Source organism: Microtus pennsylvanicus, chromosome 19, assembly GCF_037038515.1.
Source record: "Microtus pennsylvanicus isolate mMicPen1 chromosome 19, mMicPen1.hap1, whole genome shotgun sequence".
NCBI lineage: Eukaryota > Metazoa > Chordata > Mammalia > Rodentia > Cricetidae > Microtus > Microtus pennsylvanicus.
This window is the reverse complement of record NC_134597.1, coordinates 34,821,584-34,842,221: the sequence shown is the minus strand read 5'-3', so window position 1 is coordinate 34,842,221 and position 20,638 is coordinate 34,821,584. Positions and strand designations below refer to the sequence as shown.

Below are 20,638 nucleotides of genomic sequence, written 5' to 3'. Positions count from 1 at the left end.
AACTTATCCTATTGGGCATAGCATGTCAGCTTCTTTGATACTTGCTCCTCAAATGTTGCTTTCTTTAATAGGCTTTTGTGGAAATTATTCCTCTTGTCCATCATATTCTGTTCAAGACCAGGTTAACCCAGCAAAATTCAAAAAAGCCTTTCAGTTTCTTCTGATCTCACCAGAAGGAAATGGGCATGTACCCTGACCACCCTAGCAAGTACTATTCAGTCATGTTAAATTCCATAACAATTGTGTACTCACTGGATTATTATTTAGCACTGTGGAAAAATCTGATTTCTATTCTGCTAACACTCAGTGTTTGAAAAACTAACATGACAGAGTAAAATCTCAAGAATATAAGTGGATCTTGTGGAACTGTTCTTATGATCTCTCAGTGAGAATTAAGCAGGGAGAACAGGGAATAACAGCTAGTAGAAGAAATAAAATAAACGAGGATATGTTTTGAGAGAAGGACTAAAGAATTTGATGCACAAAGGGGATTGGCATGTGCTACTGTGGAGTACTACCAGAATGGAGGTACAAAGCCATTTGGTTGGTGTGGGTCAACTTCATGAAAGAAAAAAGAGTCCTTTCACTTTGAGAAAGACACTAAAGGCTTTCCTCACATCTCCTCTCTGGGCATCCTTTTCAGTGATTGAGTAATAAGTCATTTACAGTCCTTTCTCTAGGTCCTGCTCTTACCAGTACATGGCACTGTATACCAGTTCTGCTGATATCACGGAGTCAATCCTGTCAAACTGCAATAAATAGTAATAGTCTCTGAAAGGCTGTAACATCCACAGATCTTGTGGGCAAAAGAGACAAGGACTGAATACTGTATTCAGTAGCATGATGCTACTGATAGAAGTTGTGAGGCAGAGATCTGGCAAGCCTAGGAAGGGAATTTGTATGTGTTGAACTCAGACTCACCTTCTCTCAAGTGACATTTAAAAAAAATGTTTTTTTGTTTGTTTGTTTTTTGGTTTTTTGTTTTGTTTTGTTTTTCGAGACAGGGTTTCTCTGTAGCTTTGGAGCCTGTCCTGGAACTCCCTTTGTAGACCAGGCTGGCCTCGAACTCACAGAGATCCTCCTGCCTCTGCCTCCTGGGATTAAAGGTGTACGCCACCACCACCCGGCAAGAAAATGTTTTTATTGAGCTATATGTTTTTCTTCACGTTTCCTCCTTCCTTTCCACTCCTCTTCTCCCATGCTCCAAATTTGCTCTGGAGATCTTGCCTTTTTCTACTTCCCATGTAGATTTGATCCATGTATGGCTCTCTTAGGGTCTTCTTTGTTGTCTAGGTTCTCTGAGATTATAAATTGTAGGCTGATTTTTCTTTGTTTTGTGTCTAAAATTCACTTATAAGTGAATAATATGATATTTGTCTTTCTGGGTCTGGATAACCTCACTCAATATGATGTTTTCCAGATCCATCCATTTGTCCGCAAATTTCAAGATGCGTTATTTTTTTCTGCTGTATAGTACTCCATTGTGTAAATGTACCACATTTTCCTTATCCATTTTCAGTTGAGGGGCATTTAGGTTGTTTCCAAGTTTTGGCTATAAAAAAATAATGCTGCTATGAAAATAGTTGAGCATTTGTCCTTGTATGATTGAATATCTTTTGGATATACCCGAAAGTGGTATTACTGGGTCTTGAGGTAGGTTGTTTCATAATTTTCTGAGAAATCGCCATACTGATGTCCAAAGTGACTGTGCTAGCTTGCATTTCTATAAGCAGTGGAGGAGTGTTCCCCATATCCCACGTCCTCTCCAGCATTAATTGTCATCAGTGCTTTTATTCTTGGCCATTCTTACAGGTGTTAGATGGAATCTCAGAGTTGTTTTGATTTGCATTTTGCTGATGGATAAGGATGTTGAGCATTTCCTTACATGTCTTTCAGTCATTTTAGATTCATCTGTTGATGTCGCCACCGCCTCGACCAGCAAGGAAGACGCAACACCGGACTCTTCTTTCAGCAGTTTATTCAGGAACCTTGAACATGCTTCGAATACCGGGGAAAGCCAACAGCTAAAGTAGCCCCTGGTCAGCCAGCCCCAGCAAGCTACGTGGGAAAAGCGGATAGGTCTAGGTACACGAGAGCAAGCCACATTCTCAGTTTAGGCCATATATGGAATGGTACGTGACTTAGAGTACATTCTCATGAGGGGGTGATGGGAGGAAGCCAGCGCCACCCTCATGGCGCTGCACAATGCAGCTCTCTACATGTTGAGAGTTCTCTGTTTAGGTCTTTACTCATTTTTTTCTTTACTCATTTTTTTTTTTTGGATTATTTGCTCTTTTGATGGCCAATTTCTTGGTTTCATTGTATATTTTGGAGATCAACCCTCTCTCCAATGTGGGGTTGGTAAAGATCTTTTCCCATTCTGTAGGTTGTCATTATATCTTCTTGGCCATGTCCTTTGCTTTACAAGAAGCTTCTCAGTTTCAGGAGGTCCCGTTTATTAATTATTTCTCTCGATGTCTGTGCTACTGGGGTTATATTTAGGAAATGGTCTCTTGTGCCAATGCATTCAAGTGTACTTCCCACTTTTTTTTCTATGAGGTTCAGTGTGGTTGGTTTTATGTTGAGGTCTTTGATCCATTTGGACTTGAGTTTTGTGCACGGCGATAGATATGGGTCTATTTTCATTCTTCTACATGTCAATATGCAGTTGTGCCAGCACCATTTGTTGAATATGCTTTCTTTTTTATATTTTATATTTTTCCTTCTTTGTCAAAAATCATGTGTTCGTAAGTGTGTGAATAGATATCTGGATCTTCAATTTGATTCCATTGGTCCTCCTGTCTGTTTTTATGTCAAAACCAGACTGTTTTCAGTAGAGTTTGTAGTCGGGAATTGTGATGCTTCCAGAAGTCCCTTTATTGTACAGGATTTATTGACTGTCCTGGGTTTTTTGCCTTTTTATATGGAGTTGAATATTGTTCTGTTGGTGTCTGTAAAGTATTTTGTTGAGATTTTGATGGGTATTGTATTGACTCTGTATATTGCTTTTGATAAAATTGCCATTTTTATTATGTTAATTCTACCTACCCAAGAGCATGAGAGATCTTTCCATTTTCTGCTGTCTTTTTCAACTTCTTTCTTCAAAAATTTAAAGTTCTTATCATACAGGTCTTCCACTTGTTTGGTTAGAGTTACTCCAAAATATTTTGTGTTATTTGTGGCTATTGTGAACAGTGATGTTTCTCTGATTTCTTTCTCAGCCCATTTATTATCTGTGTAAAGGAGGGCTACAAATATTTTTGAGTTAATCTTGTATCCTATTACATTACGTTACTAAAGCGTTTATGATTTGTAGAAGTTCCTTGGTAGAAATTTGGGGGTCACTTATGTAACCTAAAATATCATTAGCAAATAGTGAGAGTTTGACTTCTTCTTTTCTGATTTTTAACGCCTTGATCTCCTTTTGTTTTCTTATTGCTCTAGATAGAATCTCAAGTACTATATTGAATAGATATGGAGAGAGTGGACAACCTTAACTTGCTCCTGATTTCAGTAGGATCATTTTGAGTTTCTCTCCATTTAGTTTGATGCTGGCTGTTGGCTTGCTACATATTGCCTTTATTATGTTTAGGTATGTTCCTTGTAACTGTGCTCTCTCCAAGAGTTTTATCATGAAGGGATGTTGTATTTTGTTAAAAAAAAAAAGAAAGAAAAAGAAGAACCAAGAGTTCATGAACCATCAATGTAAACTCAGATCCAGCTCTATAGAAAGACATGCACTGTTCCCATTGAATTTGAGAGCTGTTAACATGTTGACATTCACAAGTAAATAAGAGAAAGTTATTATTTTTTTAAAAAAGAGACAGAAAATCACAAGGCAAGCAATGAAATTGCCACTTTCGATGACAAACATCTCTCTGAAACACCATCATATAGGCTGTCATAAATAAAAAGGCAGGTGTCCCCCACTGTACTGTGTATAGAACCCATCACTGGTACATAACAACTGTCACGGCTACTTTTCCTGATAGTGAGACAAGAGTGAGAAACATCAGACTCTCGTAGTTTTTCTTCTGTTTCTGGAAGCTGTGTATATTCTTTCTAAATATAAAAATGGCAAATGGGACAAGCCAGTATCCATTATTTCCTGTCCAAAGGTGCATCCAGAATGTCACGTGTGGCGACTATGATTAGAGTTGGGAAGGTTATTACATACACCTCTCAGATTTGACTCCTCTCATTCCCACTAATATTGCTGAAATGAAGAAACCCACACATAACAGGCATTTCAAATGCTCTGGTTTTTCTTTTTAAGGCTGTTTTTATCCATTGCCTGTGTTTGTCATAAGCAATTAACATGGTAATGTAGTGAGACCATTTCTGGAAGCTTAGCAGCTGCAGAAGCTCCCCTCAATAGATTAGAGCCTAGCACTGGGAGATAGAGGAGGCCCAAATCCCAGCACTGCCATTTGTCAGCCAAGCATCCTTTGACCTCTCCCTGATTTAATGTTATCTTCTGTAATATGCAATAATGAGCATCCATGTCAAAATAATATACAGAATTAGAATAGCTCTTACTCCATAACAACTAACACATATTTCTTATTATTAATTTTAAGATCTGGCATTCTAATCAAAAAAGCATTAAGAATTTAATACCATGTCAAGAGGAATCAGACATTTATTGACATGGGATTTTACCTGCTAATTAAAATATTTCCCAGCACCGAATTTGAATTAGAATTTGTATAAGTGTAAATTTATTGTACAAAATTGGTTCTTCTCAAGAGTCTGAGGTAAACAAAGGAATGGTAATCACTGCTTAACAAATGCTGTTAATCTGCTGAACAAATGCCGATTTGTATTTCATCCAAGGTCATCTGTAATATCAGGTATAATGGTTTCATATAAACCTTCTGGTTGGAACACAATGGTTTGGCAGCTGTTGGTGACACCTGCTGGATGAGAGGGTGCAGTCAGAGACACCATGACTTTACATTACAAGGGAAAGGTCAGGAGTTGAATGTGTGGGTAGGGGAAAAGGAGAGAAGGAATGGGAATGAGTAACACTCACTAAAGAAGCACTATGTCACTTGCAGTGCCTGGCTTTCGATCACACCAGAGGTGGGGGCCTCATCCCTTATGAGGGTCTCTTCATTTTTGTAAGTCTGGCAAACCCCAAGGATCCATTTTAAGAATAGCATCTAAAGGTATGAAGTGAGATTTATAATATTACAAATGCAGATATCTTTTCAAGTGCAGATATCAAAATATTACTTAAAATTTTATGATGTATTAATGTATAGACAACTTCAAATCAAATGAATAAAATATATACTGATTAATCTGAAAACTATGATAATTTCAAAACAGTGATGAAGGCAAATGATGTTTGCTCTATGTAGTGCAATATAAAAAACAAAATTGACTGCAGCTGCATGCAATGTGTATAATATATATGCAAATAAAAATTAATGTGATTTACATTATAGTCTGTCACAGATGTAGCCAAAGCTGTTATTTTTTATTCACCTTTTTTTATGTTTTTATTTTTATTGAGCTCTACATTTTTCTCTGCTCCCCACCTCCCCCTATTTTTATTGTGGAGGGAAACGATGTGTTTCAGTTACGACATGAGTGAAAATAAAGATGTATTTTTCTATTCAAACCCATGCATTCTCTAAATTTTACCTGTGGCCCTTAGAGGCCAGTGATTGTGGAGCCCCAAAGATGTGAGCCTATTTCCATGTTCACCAAAGGTCAGAGAGTAGGAACTTACCTCTATTCCTTCTAGGTCCCGCCGAGATTTAGATCAGAGTTCTGTTCTCTCAAGGTTATTGTCAACAGGTGTGACTAATATCCAGACCTTTTATTTCAGGAATAGAGAAGTAGTACTTCAAAAATGTCTTAGGATCCAACTATGGTTTCAGTTTCGCTAAGGAGATAACTTTGGATTCCACCAGGAGAATGGCTTGCATACAGCATATTTTGGTCTAGGGTGTAAGTGTGACTTGTTTTGTTGTAGTAACAGAATGTTTAACCATAGAAGTAGCCCTTGACCTTCAATTGGTCTGTTCCTTTCATTATATCATCTTAATGCAGTTTTTTTTTTTGTTTGCTTGTTTGTTTTCTTACTCCTGACTTATGGGGTTAGGAATATTTTAAGCAATTGGAAATTAAACACAGGCAATTTCAGTATTCACTGGGACTCCCTCCCAATACTATTCTATTTTTTTCTGTCTAATTATTTTCAAGTCTTTGTATTCTTTACTAATATTTTCAAATCTTCATGCCCTACCCTGGCGAGTGGTATTTTTGTCGAGGCTGGTTCCTGATGTGCTATTATGGGTAAAACATTTCTACCTTAAGAAAAAGCATGCTTCACACTTAAATCCATGCATATGAAATAATGAGAAGCTTGAATATCCTCCAAATGCACTGTGTAGATGTATAATTCTCAACATTGGCCAAGGGTAACCAGAACTATTTCTTCCTACTGACTTTTAGATTTAAAATATAATAAGCATTTAACCAAACTTGTACTCTGATGTTGGGAACATGAAGAAACTTTCCACAATCAGTCCTTCTACAAGGCCAGCTGGACTGGGTCTGAAAAAGCATGGGATAAAACCAGACTCGCTAAACATAGCGGACAATGAGGACACTGAGAACTCAAGAACAATGGCAATGGGTTTTTGATCCTACTGCAGTACTGGCTTTGTGGGAGCCTAAGCAGTTTGGATGCTCACCTTACTAGACCTGGATGGAGGTGGGTGGTCCTTGGACTTCCCACAGGGCAGGGAACCCTGATTGCTCTTTGGGCTGCTGGGGGAGGGAGACTTGATTGGGGGAGGGGGAGGGAAATGGGAGGTGGTGGCGGGGAGGAGGCAGAAATCTTAAATAAATAAATAAATAAATGGATATAAAAAAATAAAAGTGTGTGGTTTAAGATTGCAGAAGACAGGAGCTGCTGAAAGTCTCAGTCAAGTTTCTATGGAAAAGGAGTGGTTTTGAGAAGTTGCAAATCCCTGTGAGTCTGCACCAGGGTCCATGAAAAAGCCAAGCTGATGTGTTTGTCTCTTACTCTGCAGCGTGCAGCCTTACCAGAGGTATAATTATGTTTGACAGAAATTCATCAATTAACCAAGGTTAATCTTTCCTAAGATCCAGCCCACCGCTGGACTGGGCCTCTCTACCGTCTCCTTGCCCTTCCCTGTACTATTGTCCCATCACCTTTTTATTGTTTTGTCTGTTTATTTGATTTTTTTAGTTCACCTAGATCCATTATCTACAGATTCTCCTCTGGCTCCTACTCTTTCACACTGTGTCTCTGTTAGCTCTCCACAAGCTAGTGTGGCACGTATTTCCTGAGCAGGGTCCATAGTGAGTTTGTGTTCTAAGAAAAGCCAGCAGTCAGCACTGTGGATTGACTGCTGGCACAGAAGTACACAGCTGAGTCTGTGAGCTGGCTGGACTGGATCTCTATGGTACATGGCAAGTCAGTGAGGCATTTGGCTGAAATGTTTTTACCAATCGTATCTATTTTGTCTATGATGTCGGCATTCTGAAAGTAAGCCAGAAACTTGAGTTCTTCTCCCAGCTTCTTGTAGTACCAATAAACATAACTATGCCCTTTTATGCGGGTGCAATCCATTTTGGCTTTCTGTTCTTTTCCTTTGACCAGATATCTGGGATTCTGGATGACCTCTGTGCCCATGGAGCCTGTGAAGAAAGGAAATAGAAACTGAAGATAAGTCCAGAACAAGTCTATTGTCACAGATGTCAGAGAACCTGCTGAAACTGGAATACAACTCGCTCAAAACAGGGACTTACCTGTAGTCCAGAATAAAAGGGCCACACAGTGGAGAAGTCTGAAGTGCATGGTTGACTCAGAGACTCTTGTTCAGCTGCCTTCTCTGAAGGCTTCCTCGTTGCCTTAGGCACTCATGACGTAATCTCTCCCTGTGGACTACACAACTGTTAGATCTATGAGGGAGAAACGTTGTACAGGATGTGGGAGGGGAGGCTGAAGCCGGCTTAGATGAGATGAGTTTCAGCCTGATTTTGTTTTTCTTCTCCTGTACCTTACTGTTTTGCTTCTTTTCAATAAAACTGTTTATATGTTATTCATTTATGTGATTATTTTAAACTTAGTTGCTTTCTCTATTTCTTTGTGGGAAGTGAACTTGGGTATTTCCTGATGAGCTCCACAGCTTTTGCCACAGCCACAACACCACAGAGCAGCTCCTTTAGAGATTCAAATAGTGAAATTTACACGACTATTTAGACAAATGCGCAATGCAGTTAGAGAATAGAACAAACAGCCTTGCCTTAACCAGAGCTGAAGAGATAGAAGGCGACTGAGAAGGTTTCATCTGTACTGTTCTTAGGTTTCGCCACACTCCGTTAATGTTCAGAGAGCTGAACCGCTGATGTTTACACTTGCCATAGTCTGATAGCATATGGGGCAAAGATAACAGCTTACGTTTTCATTACTATATACATATGCGTATACATATATATAGAATGATGTCATGCAATCTTGTATGTCATTTAAATGTATCTAAGAGAAGTTATCCTGTTTATGTTTTCTAGTATGCTATTTTCCATTTGTATTCATTTTGTTATGAACAACTGTAGACAGTTTATTCCCACTCATACTGAGCATTCCATTCTGCTCGCTCACTGGTACTTTTGCCTCAGCAGGTTTCATACAGATACAAACCATACTCTACATGTCTTGTACACATGTTTGATTTATACATATAGAATTTCTCTGACCTTGCGCAAATCCAAACGTCTACATCAACTTTACATGATATGGCAAAATCCTTTCTGAAATGAAAAAGCCAAATAATTCTGATAATAGTTTATAAGTATTTTCAATAAACCACATTCAGGGCTATAACTAATGTTCAGTAGTTCTCTGATTTTGTTAATTAAGCTATAATCGTACTTCATGGTAAAATATAACTTTGATTTAAATTCACATGTAATAAGGAGACCGAATACGTTTTACATTCACAAATGACCTGAATATCCCGGACATGGTACGTTGCCCACATTAGTTTTTAGCTGATTAGTTATTATTTACCCATGAGTTGCTTGTATCTCCAGGATACTAATCCTTTCTTGGCTGTCTGTCTTGCTTATCTTCCTTTTTATGATTTATATATACACCTTCTTTGCAAAGATTTTTGTTACATTTCTAAATGTAGTAGAATTACTATTCTTTGGAGTATATGCATGCTTGTATTATTTATAAGAAATTCTCCAAAATCAACCTCACGAATATCTACTAGATTATCTACCAAGGCACTTAGCATTTTGAGTTTAATCAATTTGTAATTTATTTTGTTTTATGCCCATGAAGAGGGTTTAAATGCATCATTCTTTATCGGGCAAGCCACTTATTCTAGAATAATTCATATATGCTTCACCGCCCCCTTCTAGATCTGCAGGGGCATTTCTCTCGTATATTAAGTTCATCTATGAATGCCTATTTGTTATTGCACTATTATTTCCATTCATCATATATTTTTTTACTGTCAATTGTGGTAAAATAATTTGATAGCCATAAGGCAAACTACTTTGCTTCTAGTTATCCAATATTATTTCACCTTCCTATACATTTCCCTTTTCTACTTAAATTTTAGACCTTTCCAAATTTTACAGAAAAGTTCCACTAATTTTGAAATTAGTGTTGTTCTGGATACTTAAATAATACTGTTAGGACTGGGTAGTCTCACTATTGGGCTTATATATTCCTGACCATAGTGTAGATTTTTACTTATTTCAGACTTCTGAAATGTATTCCTCTGTAATCTAAATAATTGCTTGTATTAAAATCTTGCTTATGTTTTAATGTATTTGTTCCTGACTATTTAAATTTCATGTCATTTCATGTTTTCCTATTATTTTAAATACATCTTTTATTTTCTATATTACAATATAGTTATAATTATTTCCTCACACTTTTTTTCCCTCCAAATTTTGCTATTTACCCCTCCCTGCCTCTTTTTCTGATTAATTATTGTATATCTCCAAGGTGCCTCTATTTGTAAATGTTTTAGAAATTTTCTTCCTTTAAATTTTTTGTTATTGTGTGATAAGACTTCTGTATGTATAATGAAAACTGACCTTTTATGTCTGCACTATACCCAACAAACCTGCTGGATTTAGCTGATAGCCGTGTGATGCAACTATGGTTTTTCTCCGTCTCTCTAAACTTCATCTCCCACTGGCTACTTTTCTCATCCCTGTTTCTCATAGCCACATTTCTTCTTGTTCCACTGACTGCAAAATCGGTGCAATGTTTAATCAAAGAGATGAGTGGTGTTAATCACTTATTTATCGGTCATGTATAACTAGAACAATTGATTTCAGGTTCCACATCCAGGGTAGATATTCTGGGGATGGAAAGATTTAATATTAAACCTCGATAATTTTTTATTCAAATAGCTTCTCAGATATCGCAAGTCAGTCTTTTAATCCCTCTCATCGCGAGCATTTTAGTCATGTAAAAATCTTTCCAAATGCCAATGTGTGCACAGGTATTTTACAGAAAATCCCACATCTCCCCCTAGTGTTCAAATGGGCAAATTCATCTACGTTTGTTCATTTTATTGACCCTGTGTGAGGGGACAGAAGGCATATTAAGGTTCGTGTATTGCTACTCATACCTAAGCAATTGCCAAGTTCTATTGCTTCATTGTTCCCCTCTCTCAATACATTAATTATGACTTTTCTTTCCTGAACAAAACATTTTCATTGGCTCTTCCATCTTTCTTAAATGATCGTTTAACTTTCATTATCCCCACTTCCATTGCTATACATGATTCATCTTATTACAAAACATTCAATAACAGTATTTGCAGTTTTCCTCATAATTTTTCTTAAAAAGAAAATAAGACATAAGTATAATATCAGGTAATTCACATTCTGTAGGGGTTTGGGTCAACGTTTACCTGCAGTAAGTTAATCATATCAATTTTTGTTTTAAAAACATCTTAACTGAATTTTAAAATTGACCCAGAGAGTATATTACTGATAAAAAAGACATTAAATATTCATGGATATTTGGAATTGATATTTGTCTATAAAAAACTTTCCATATTCCAGTGGGGGGAAGCTGGCATCTACAGTTAGAAGTTAAGAAATAGCTATCAAATGAAGACACTCAGAGACCTGAAGTCTGAGACCTGTAGGACCGGGTGAAAACTCCATAACCTACTGCCAGGGAATGTTGTTCTCGTGTAGTAGTGAACTGCAGTGCCACTTAACTTCGTTTGCAACAGCTAGGCAATTGTGTAAGAAAACAGAGTAAGGGTGTGCTCTTCCTGTCCAAGGGAATTGTGGTTAATTTTTATGAGCTCGACATAAGTAAGTTACCTGAGAAGAAGAAACATCACTGAGGAATTCTTCCATAACATTAGCCTGTGAATGTGGACATTTATATAGGATGTTTTGAAACTGATTTTGGAGGGTGCAATTCATGGGCAGGTGGTCCTGGATTGTTTAAGAAAAGAAACTGAGCAAACTAGTCAACAGTGCCCCTCCATAGTCTCTGTTTAAGTTTCTGCCTTCAGGTTCCTTCATGAGCTCCTGTCCTGACTTCCTGCAAAGATGGACTCTCTCTCTGTAAGTGTTAGCCAAGTAAATTCTACCCCACACCCTTGGTTGATTTTGGTTAGTACTTTATCACAGCAACAGAAAATAAATTGGGCAGAAACAAAGACCTTAAATGGCACCTCCTTTCATAGCACAGTCCAGTGTTTCAGTGTTCCAGTGTGTGTGTGTGTGTGTGTGTGTGTGTGTGTGTGTGTGTGTGTGTACATGTATAGATGTGTATACATATCTCTATGTTTGTGTTTTCTAGAGGGTAGTTAAGAGTATATCTCAAAGGTGAACTTTGTTTTAATGAAATATAACCCAAAACATGGAATAAAAGTATGGAAAGTACGCACTTAAAAAAGAGTCTCTTTGTTTATACCATCAGATGTTTAGGGAGCATGTTATTAAGACTTTATTTCCATGACCCTCCTTTAGAAAAGATGTGAGCACTGTGTTGTGTTCAATGCTATTGTCATACTCCCTAAAAGCAGCACACATGAGCAGCTAACTGTGTCCCTGAGGCAGCTGGGGTGGGGTCTGAACACAGAAGCTGTCTGTGAAGAAGGCCTTAGATATCCTTCAGCTCATTGTGTGGAGGGGAATAAATGACTCCAGGCAATAGCCGTGTTACTAGGTTCTCACATAGATCAGATTTAAATTTTCTTACCATCCATGTCATTGGTGATGTCTGTATTGATGATATTGAAGTATTGAGAAGTATTTCACTAGTTCTCTTCTCTAGACTGAAGCCATTGGTTTAGTGGAAGGCTGCAGCTCTGAGTTCTTTGTTCCAGCATTAACAGGCACAGTCTGAAATGACTGCATCCCAGTGGGTCATCTGAACAGCAGCAGCAGCAGTGGCAAAACAGAGCCAGGGTGTGAACGTAAGTGACTCCATACTCGTTTCAGAATTGGTCTGTTCACAATGATGACTTTGAGAAAACATTAAATATTGGTGGCTTGAACAACTCTAATTTCTTAGGGAAATGAATCCACACTCGAACCAGCATGAAGTATGATTAATATGAAGTATGATTAATAAAAACTCAGAGATAGAAGTTGGGGTTCAACCCAAAGAGCAGAAAAACAAAGCAGTCAGCCACCTGCTCTCACCTCGACCTCAGTCCAAAAATGCTGATCTTGCAGCATAGGTGAGAAGTTACTTACAGGATCAGAAATGACTCAGAGATAGCTGCATCACCAAATCCCACCCCAGTATGGATGACAACTCACAGAGCTGAGAAACCTGGAGCACCCTGCACAGTCTGCAGGCAGCTCAACAGAATAGAGAGTGTCCTATACAAATGACTGGTCTAAACCTCTTCCTGCCTCCACAAATATCAGAATGAGCCTGAGCCTGAGAGCTGTCTCCTGCCATTTCATAATCCTCTCTAGTTCTGGAATTGAAGGCGTGCACCACTACCACCTGGTTTCTATGGTAGCAATGAAAATAATTTAGTGGTTGGGGGTCACTACAACATGAGGAACTCTATTAAAACGTCAAAGCATTAGGAAGGTTGAGAAAACCACTGCTTTTGAGGACTGTCTAGATCAGGTTGACCTGCTGGCATGCCTGTAATTTTTCCTTACTGAGGTGAGAATCCACACCCTGAATATAGAGGGCATCATTTCAAAGGTTCTCTCTCCTCTTCCCTTCCTTCCCCATTTCTTCACACACACACACACACACACACACACACACACACACACACACACACAGAGTGATATCTCAACCAGATGAGCTGTGGTTTTTACTCTCTAACACCTCTTGCAGTTTCTGAGTACTGGGGAAGGAAAACTGCTGCAAAGGTTCTTGCTGTGGTGTCATGGTCCTGCCCAGCACTGTGTCCCTAGCACCACAGATGTAGAGGCCCCCATCTTCAGGATATGCATTTGAAACAGTCAGAGATGAAAAGGTTAAGTTCGGATGACTGATGGGAAACTTGTCCTTGGGAAAATTTTGTTCATACTTGACTGTAGAGCTCACAGTAGAAATTGCCATCAGTTCAAAGGCCCTTTGAGGGGATTGGCGATACCAAGCCACAGTAGTCGCCTGAACACCCACAGAGTGACACTCAATCTTCATGGAAGTTCCACTCCTACAGATGCTCCTTCTGGGATATTGATCGACAAGAGCACCAAGTCCACAGCCTGCCAAAACAGAGGTCAAGGTGATGAAAAACATCAGAAGCCCCAGAATCTGATAGAACCTGAGTCAGATATACCCCCAGAAAACTCTGGCTCATTCCATTGTCTTTCTTTAAGCTCCTAGAAAGTCTTCCTTTGGACTTAGACAAGCGTCTTCTGAGATAACTGAGACACAATCCCCCACTTTCCTTGGATGGTGACTCATATACTATAGGTACCCTAGATGTATTTCCTTATGTGATCAGCACAAACAATTCATAAAAACTTTTCAGTAGTTCACTCAGGTTAATACATACACATGCACACATGCATGAGTACACACACACACACACACACACACACACACACACACACACAAGCTCCAAGATACAACAAAGCTCATACCAGGCCCCAGGAGTAACATAAGCAGCAGCATCTTCAGTGTTAGCCTCACACACAAGCTCCAGGATGATGGATGCTTGATCACTTAATTCTGGGAACACTAGAGTCTGCCCCCTGGTGGTAGTCCTAGTCAGTGATACAGACTATCTCAATCTGATGATCAAACATATATGCCTAAAGAAGCTTCAGAAACATCCTGATTTACTTCTAAACACAGAAGACACACTGGTATTTATAACAGTGAAATTATTCAGTGTGTTTCTTAAATGGAAATGGATGTGTATTTGGTTGATAAACAGCATTAGAATCCACCCTTTCCTTCCATGGCATAACCTCAAAGTTCTCACACCAAGACTTTTGGATTGTTGCTAACCACTAGAACTGCAGGTTGGAACTGTCCTATGTGTCCACAAGGGCCAGGCAGAGCCTAGGCTGCAAGTTCAGTGTTTCTTCACAATGGTACTAAAGACTTCCTATCTTCTAAACATAACATGATTATAACATGAAGACATAACATAATGTTCTCTTAATATCAGTAGACTTAATTTTAACAATACTTATTTGTGATCTATGTCTTTACACTAGCATGATATTTATAATTATTTATAGTAATTTTACTGCAGTGACAGTCATACTAGCTACTGACCAATCACCAGTTTATGGTGATTAGGAAACTGTTTTGCGCATGCTGGGTTCATCTTTTTAAAGGATAAGTATTGAAAGTGCACGGGAATTACCACGAGCTGCATGGTTTCCTGTTTTGTTGTTTTTCCTAAAGCACTCTGCTTTCACTTCCACCTTCTCACGATGCTTTCGTTCGATTTGTACATTTGGGTCTCTGTGGCTGAGTCATTAGAAAGGTGAAGTAGAAATGGACCCATAGATGCTGTTTGTGTGGACTGAAGCAGCTCTTATTAGAAATATCGTTAGAGCCACGTTTACATTCATGCAGCTGCTGAAGGGCAGTTGTCTGATCCTGGGCTGCACTTCTGTTCCTGGCTGATTTGGGTCTGATTAGTGTGGGGCTATCTCAGGGAAACTGCTCTTTTTCTGCAATGAACAAGGACATCTTAGGGAAGATACATCTGGAATCATAACAAACCCTTCCTCCTTTCTTGGAATGACACTTGCCATCAGTGTGTTCCTGCCATGAAGTTCTATTTTGATTCAATTCTGGATTGGAGCTGTTCACAGAGTGGAAAAAAGCAAGGGAAAGTGGCTGTCATCATTTTACTGAATGTCACAACTGGTCTGAACCATTGCAGACAAGATTCAAAGTGCTAGGCTGTGTTTACAACTCAGTTGTAGGACATTGGTCAACTTCACTGTCCAACACTGAAGGAGAGAAGAGTTGGCCATGAGGTACTAACTACTCAGGTTTCCCCCTATTTGATATCCAGTTTTCCATGCCAACGGTCTTACATGCTGATCCACAGGCACCTGCACCGACCTCACTGACCCATAGGAATTTGAAGCCCACTTCACTGATCAACAGGGGCCTGTAACCACCTTGGTCATCCATAGTTACCTGCAGGCCACCTCCAGATGCATGCCTAAGAACATAAAGGACAATCAGGACTCGGAGTCAGCAACCTTACATATCCCTTCACCTCCCCATAAGTAGGTAGAAGAATTTTCAACTCATTTTTTAAAATCTGACTTATTCTCTACTTGTATGAGGCCTGATTTCAATAAAATATCTATTTGTTCCTGAATAGTGGCAGTGTTTCTCCTCCAGTTGTATGCTAGTTAAGACTATCATAATATTTGTGTCATCATTGATGCTGTCTTACAGTTATGGATTAACCATGGCCTAGTCGTGTGTTTTGTCAATAGTCAACACATGCTGCATTTCCTTATTTCTTCTAGAATAGCTCAGTGTCATTTTCTTTATCAATTAGTATCTTAATATCTGTGAGAATCACTGATAAAGAAGCCAGAGTCAAAGTCCAGAGGTCACTGGACTCTAGAACAAACAACAACAGCAAACCCTTGGTACTGGAGCCTGAGAGCTGAATGGGGCTGTACAGCTTTACTGTAGGATATGTATGTCATCAGTAATTAAAGGCAAGTAACAAAGTACTATGTTGAAAGAGGAAAAGTTAGAACTTGGTGAACTCTTTACTCTGAGATAGTTTATACAGAAAAATCTATAAAACAAAAATACTAACTATAGTGATTAAAACATCACAAATGCATGCATGTGTTGATACACCATGTAGAATCCCATCAAGATGTATAACTTTGCATTTACACATATATTAAAACAAATTTCACTTAACAATTGCAAGACAATAAAGCTAAATGTAGTAAATATATACTAAATAAATGCTGTATTTAAAGAAAAAAGTATTAATAGAAACTCACAAAGTAATTACAGAAGGTTCAGGTAGCTATGACATCTAGCCTTTAAGGGTGCCTTGTCACGTGACCAATGTCACCTTCCAGCACTCACATTCATGTCAAGAGCTCTCCCTTTTTGAAGTCACAGTTTAATTAATTCTTTGAGAATGGGCATTCATACATTCATACAGTATATTTTGATCATAGCCACTCCTTATTGTTTCCCCTAGTTCTTCTAGGTCCACCTCAGATTTACCTTCTATTCTTCACCACTCCCAATTTTATGGCCTCTTTTTAAATTTCATTCCTTTTTTTTAAAATAACACAGTGAATTTAATTTGCACTAAACACTTATGTATGGTACGAAGTCATTAACTATAGCATGGTGAAGCCATGAGGAAGCTCACGAATCCCTTTCTACTCCAAGATGGAATGTTGATTGATTTGCTCTTGTAAAACCCTTGCCTAGGCAGCCATGGCTGCTGTGAATTCATGAGTGCCATGGTTCAGTCATGCCCAGAAGACAATACATCTCTTTGGTCCTCCACAGCCTCTGCTCTTACAAGCTTTCTGCCCCATTTTCCAAGATTTCCACATGAGGCAAAGAACATATATCATCAACCATAGAGTTCTTAAGTGATAAACCAAACTCATCCAAATCAGTGTATTCATGTAGCCATACCTATACCAAGGTATAACACAGTTTTAGAGTTCCAAAACTTCTTATCTGCTCTAAAACAAATAAATGCTATAGCCAGGGTTCTGACCTCCACTGAAGCATTTGTCTGTCTGTATACTTTCCTTCAGCATCATCCATCTTGTTTCAAGCCATACCCAATCTTTTTAAAAAATGAATTTTATCATGTCACCAAGTATAACTCTTTTGACTGACTAATTCCATTGTTGATGGCCACAGGGCTATTTTCCAAGTTTGAGGTCATTATGAAGAAAAAGGTACTACTTTATCATGGTAGATTACCAAATTCCATTGTATTGCAGGTTCCTGCTCTGGTCTGGCCTTACTTACTTTTCTCCATTAGTGGGAGTATTTATTCTGTGCCATTGCAAAGTAGATGTGTGTAACCTGGTTTGTTTTGGCTTGAGAAAGGGGTCACAGGCAAACCAAAGCCTTGGATTTCAGAAGAAGACTACACAGATTGCTGAAGGTGCATCTAATAGATTTTGCATTACAAGAAAAGCAGCTAATTGAGGTCAAGAGTGGCATTTTAAAGTTTAAATGTGAAATTACCCTACAGTAGGCTCATGTGCTTAAACCCTTGGTTGTCTGGTGGTAGTTCTGTTTGCGGAGATGGTGGAATCTTGGGGAGTGTGGCCTAGCTAGTAGAAGTCAAGTTGCTGGGGCAAGCATCAGTGTTTCTAGTTCTTGCCTCAGCTCTCTGCTTCCTGTTTGGTGCCATTAAAAAAAAACTGATGTATGTAGAGCTCAATAAAAATCAATAAAAAAAGAAAAAACAAACAAACAAATAAAAAAGCTGATGATATTACCTCCCGCCCCCATTATAGACCAACATTTTTCATCTGTCTGGCCTTCTCCACCTTAACAGAAACATTTGAAACACTAAGCTGTAAATACTTCTCTTCCTTCAATTGCTCCTGGCTGGCATGCTATTGGAGCAACAAGAAAAACAACATACCAGATCTTTGGAATTTTTGGTCTTTGTGTGACTGTCTGAGTTAAACTTCCACAGTTGTGAGGAAAACTCAAAGCTAAACCCAGTATCGAAGTAGAAATTCAAAGATAATGTTTAGAGTCAAGGCTGTGTACTCTACAAAGGTACTCCAGGAACCCCAGGTTAATTCAGTTAATCCATAGGTTTAAACACACACACACACACAAACACACACACAACAGAAAAACTAAAGTTCTTTGACAACTTTTAAAACCCATTTCAATAAATGATCCCAGTTTTATGCTGTGGAGACTTACATATTTTGAGGAAGAGAGCTATGTGATCATATAAGTATTTACAAACAAACATAGTCCTAAGAATTAACACTACGTTTCTTATTCAATCGAAGACGATAGCATATAGAGAAGAACACTTACAGACACCATCAAGGTCATTTGCATAGTTTTATCTACCACCTGTCTGCTCAGCAGTGACTCAGAAACTCCTCTCCAGTTCCAATCTCTTTTATAACCACCAGACATAGATTTACATATGCCTCCTACACAGAAACTCAATAAAGGCCACTTATATGTTTTTCAATAGTTTTATTATTCCAAGTCCTCTTTCTTATCACATCTAGAGTAGAAAGGACCTGCCGGCCGGCTCTGCCGATCTCTTCTCATCTCTCTTCCTTCACAGGTCCTTATGACTGTTTCACTCTTGTCCCATTTGTTCCTCAGTTTTGCTGTTGTTGTTGTTGTTGTTTATTGTGATGGTTGTCGTGTGTGTGTGTTTTAATCACAGAAGTTACTCCTTCTGAATCCCTTCTCGATGTTACCAGGCTGAACTGGCTGCAGCAGCCCCTGCAGTCCAACACCTTTGACTGAAGCACAAACATAACACTATCACTGTAAGGTTTATTTCCACATCTTTTCCTCTTCCACCGCACTTTTAATGTTTTTCAAGGGAAGGAACAATTTTCTCTTTCTAATGCTCAGTAAAATTATCTTAAAGCTCTATGTGATAAAAATCAACCTCTCTCTTCTCCTTTCTCCATGTCTTTCTGACTTCTTCTCTCATGTATATGTAATAGATGCATATTTATGTATTATGAATATGTGTACAATTTTAGAAGCCAATTTAATGAATGGGTTGGATTTTACACCATTCCACATTAAGTACAGAAGTACTTTGTTTCAATTGTCTAGCTAAAGTAAAAGGGCAGGGGCTGGGGGAGGACCCGAGAGCCACCTGGTAGGGGGAGCAGGAGTTGGGCACATTTATGCATAGAGAGGAGGTGGCTGTGTTCTACTGTGTAATGCTGCTGGCACAGAGGTAGACAGCCATCTGGTTCTTCTGGGCAGATGTCACAGTAAGAGGGAAAAATGGCTTTTTCTCACGAGAGACGCTATAGCCTTCAGATAGTTCCCCTTTCTGGATATCTGTTTCAGTTAATGAATAGTAGATCAGTCTCAACCCTTTCCCTGGATCCTGCCGGTACCAGTACATGGTATCATGATTAAAATCCTGTTGGCATTCCACCGTCAGTCTCTGCCCTTGCAGTCCGATCAGGAATTTGGGTGTCTGAGTGATGGCACTGTGTGTGGGTCCTGGGGGAAGTAAAAGAATGAGTCAGGAAATAGGCATGGAGGGACTTGATGCTGCTGTCCAGAGCAGGGGCTTTAAGAGGTGCAGCTGGGGATGGGAACTTACCGCAGAGCACAGGACTCACCTGCTGCAAGGAGACAAAGAGCTACCCAGCAGAGCACCTGCTTGCTCATAGTGGGGAAGGAGTTTTCTTTGACTCTGAGCTTTAGTTGGAAGAGAAACAAGTAAATCTCCTTGGCTAGCGGATCCACCTGGGTAAATACAGAGACTAGAGTAGAAGGAAGAGTCTTAAGATGTTCAAAGTGGGCTAGAAGGAGAGCAAGAATAGAGAGCAAGGTACTGGTTCCAGGCATCTGCACCAGTTCTGGGAGGAGGGGTTGTTCTTACTCAGACCAGCCCTCTGGTTTTTATCTTTGGGGTTATGTTGTTTTGACTACCTTGGGAGAATTGTAGACCTTTGCTTATCATAGTTGTAGGGTTTGTTTTCAATGCCTTCAGTTTTCTCTGAGTCTGTACAATGTCTGTGGTGGAAGTTAGGGGTAGTGTGGCTCAGGGACTAGACACATCTAACACCAGTGATGTTCTGAACCCATTTCATCTCCATGCTCACTTTTGGCATTTCCTCACCCTCATCCGGTTGTTTCTACCTCTTTAAGACCTTATCATTCCCACATGTGTTTTTCTGCCTTTTTTTAAATGCTCCTTAATAAATTTTCATTTGCGATAGTTCTTTTCTTCCACATGTTTTTGTAAAATCTATTTTGATGATTTTTCTTTCATATCTTTCTTGAGTTCAGTCAATTTCTTCTTTTGTTTCTTTTGGTTTTGCTGCTTTTCTTTTTACTTTTATTGACAGACCTCTTTTTTGCCTACTTGTGTTTCGGGGACACTCTTTAAAAATGTTCTTTGTGGTTGTACCTGATTTCCTTGGTTGGAGTTTTCCTTCTAGTATT

General features: G+C 38.9%; 1 protein-coding gene across 1 annotated transcript in view; it reads right to left on the bottom strand.

Annotated features, from left to right (window-relative positions):
* LOC142838452 (M1-specific T cell receptor beta chain-like) overlaps positions 1–20,053 on the bottom strand; it is a 320,262-nt gene extending 300,209 nt beyond the window's left edge. Inside the window, exons 1-2 of the mRNA XM_075953931.1 lie at positions 19,810–20,053; positions 19,390–19,687 (exon numbers count right to left, since the gene is read on the bottom strand). Coding sequence (XP_075810046.1) covers positions 19,390–19,687; positions 19,810–20,038 — 527 coding nt within the window. The 5' untranslated portion in view covers positions 20,039–20,053. The remainder of the gene's footprint in view (positions 1–19,389; positions 19,688–19,809) is intronic.
* Positions 20,054–20,638: the final 585 nt, after the last annotated feature.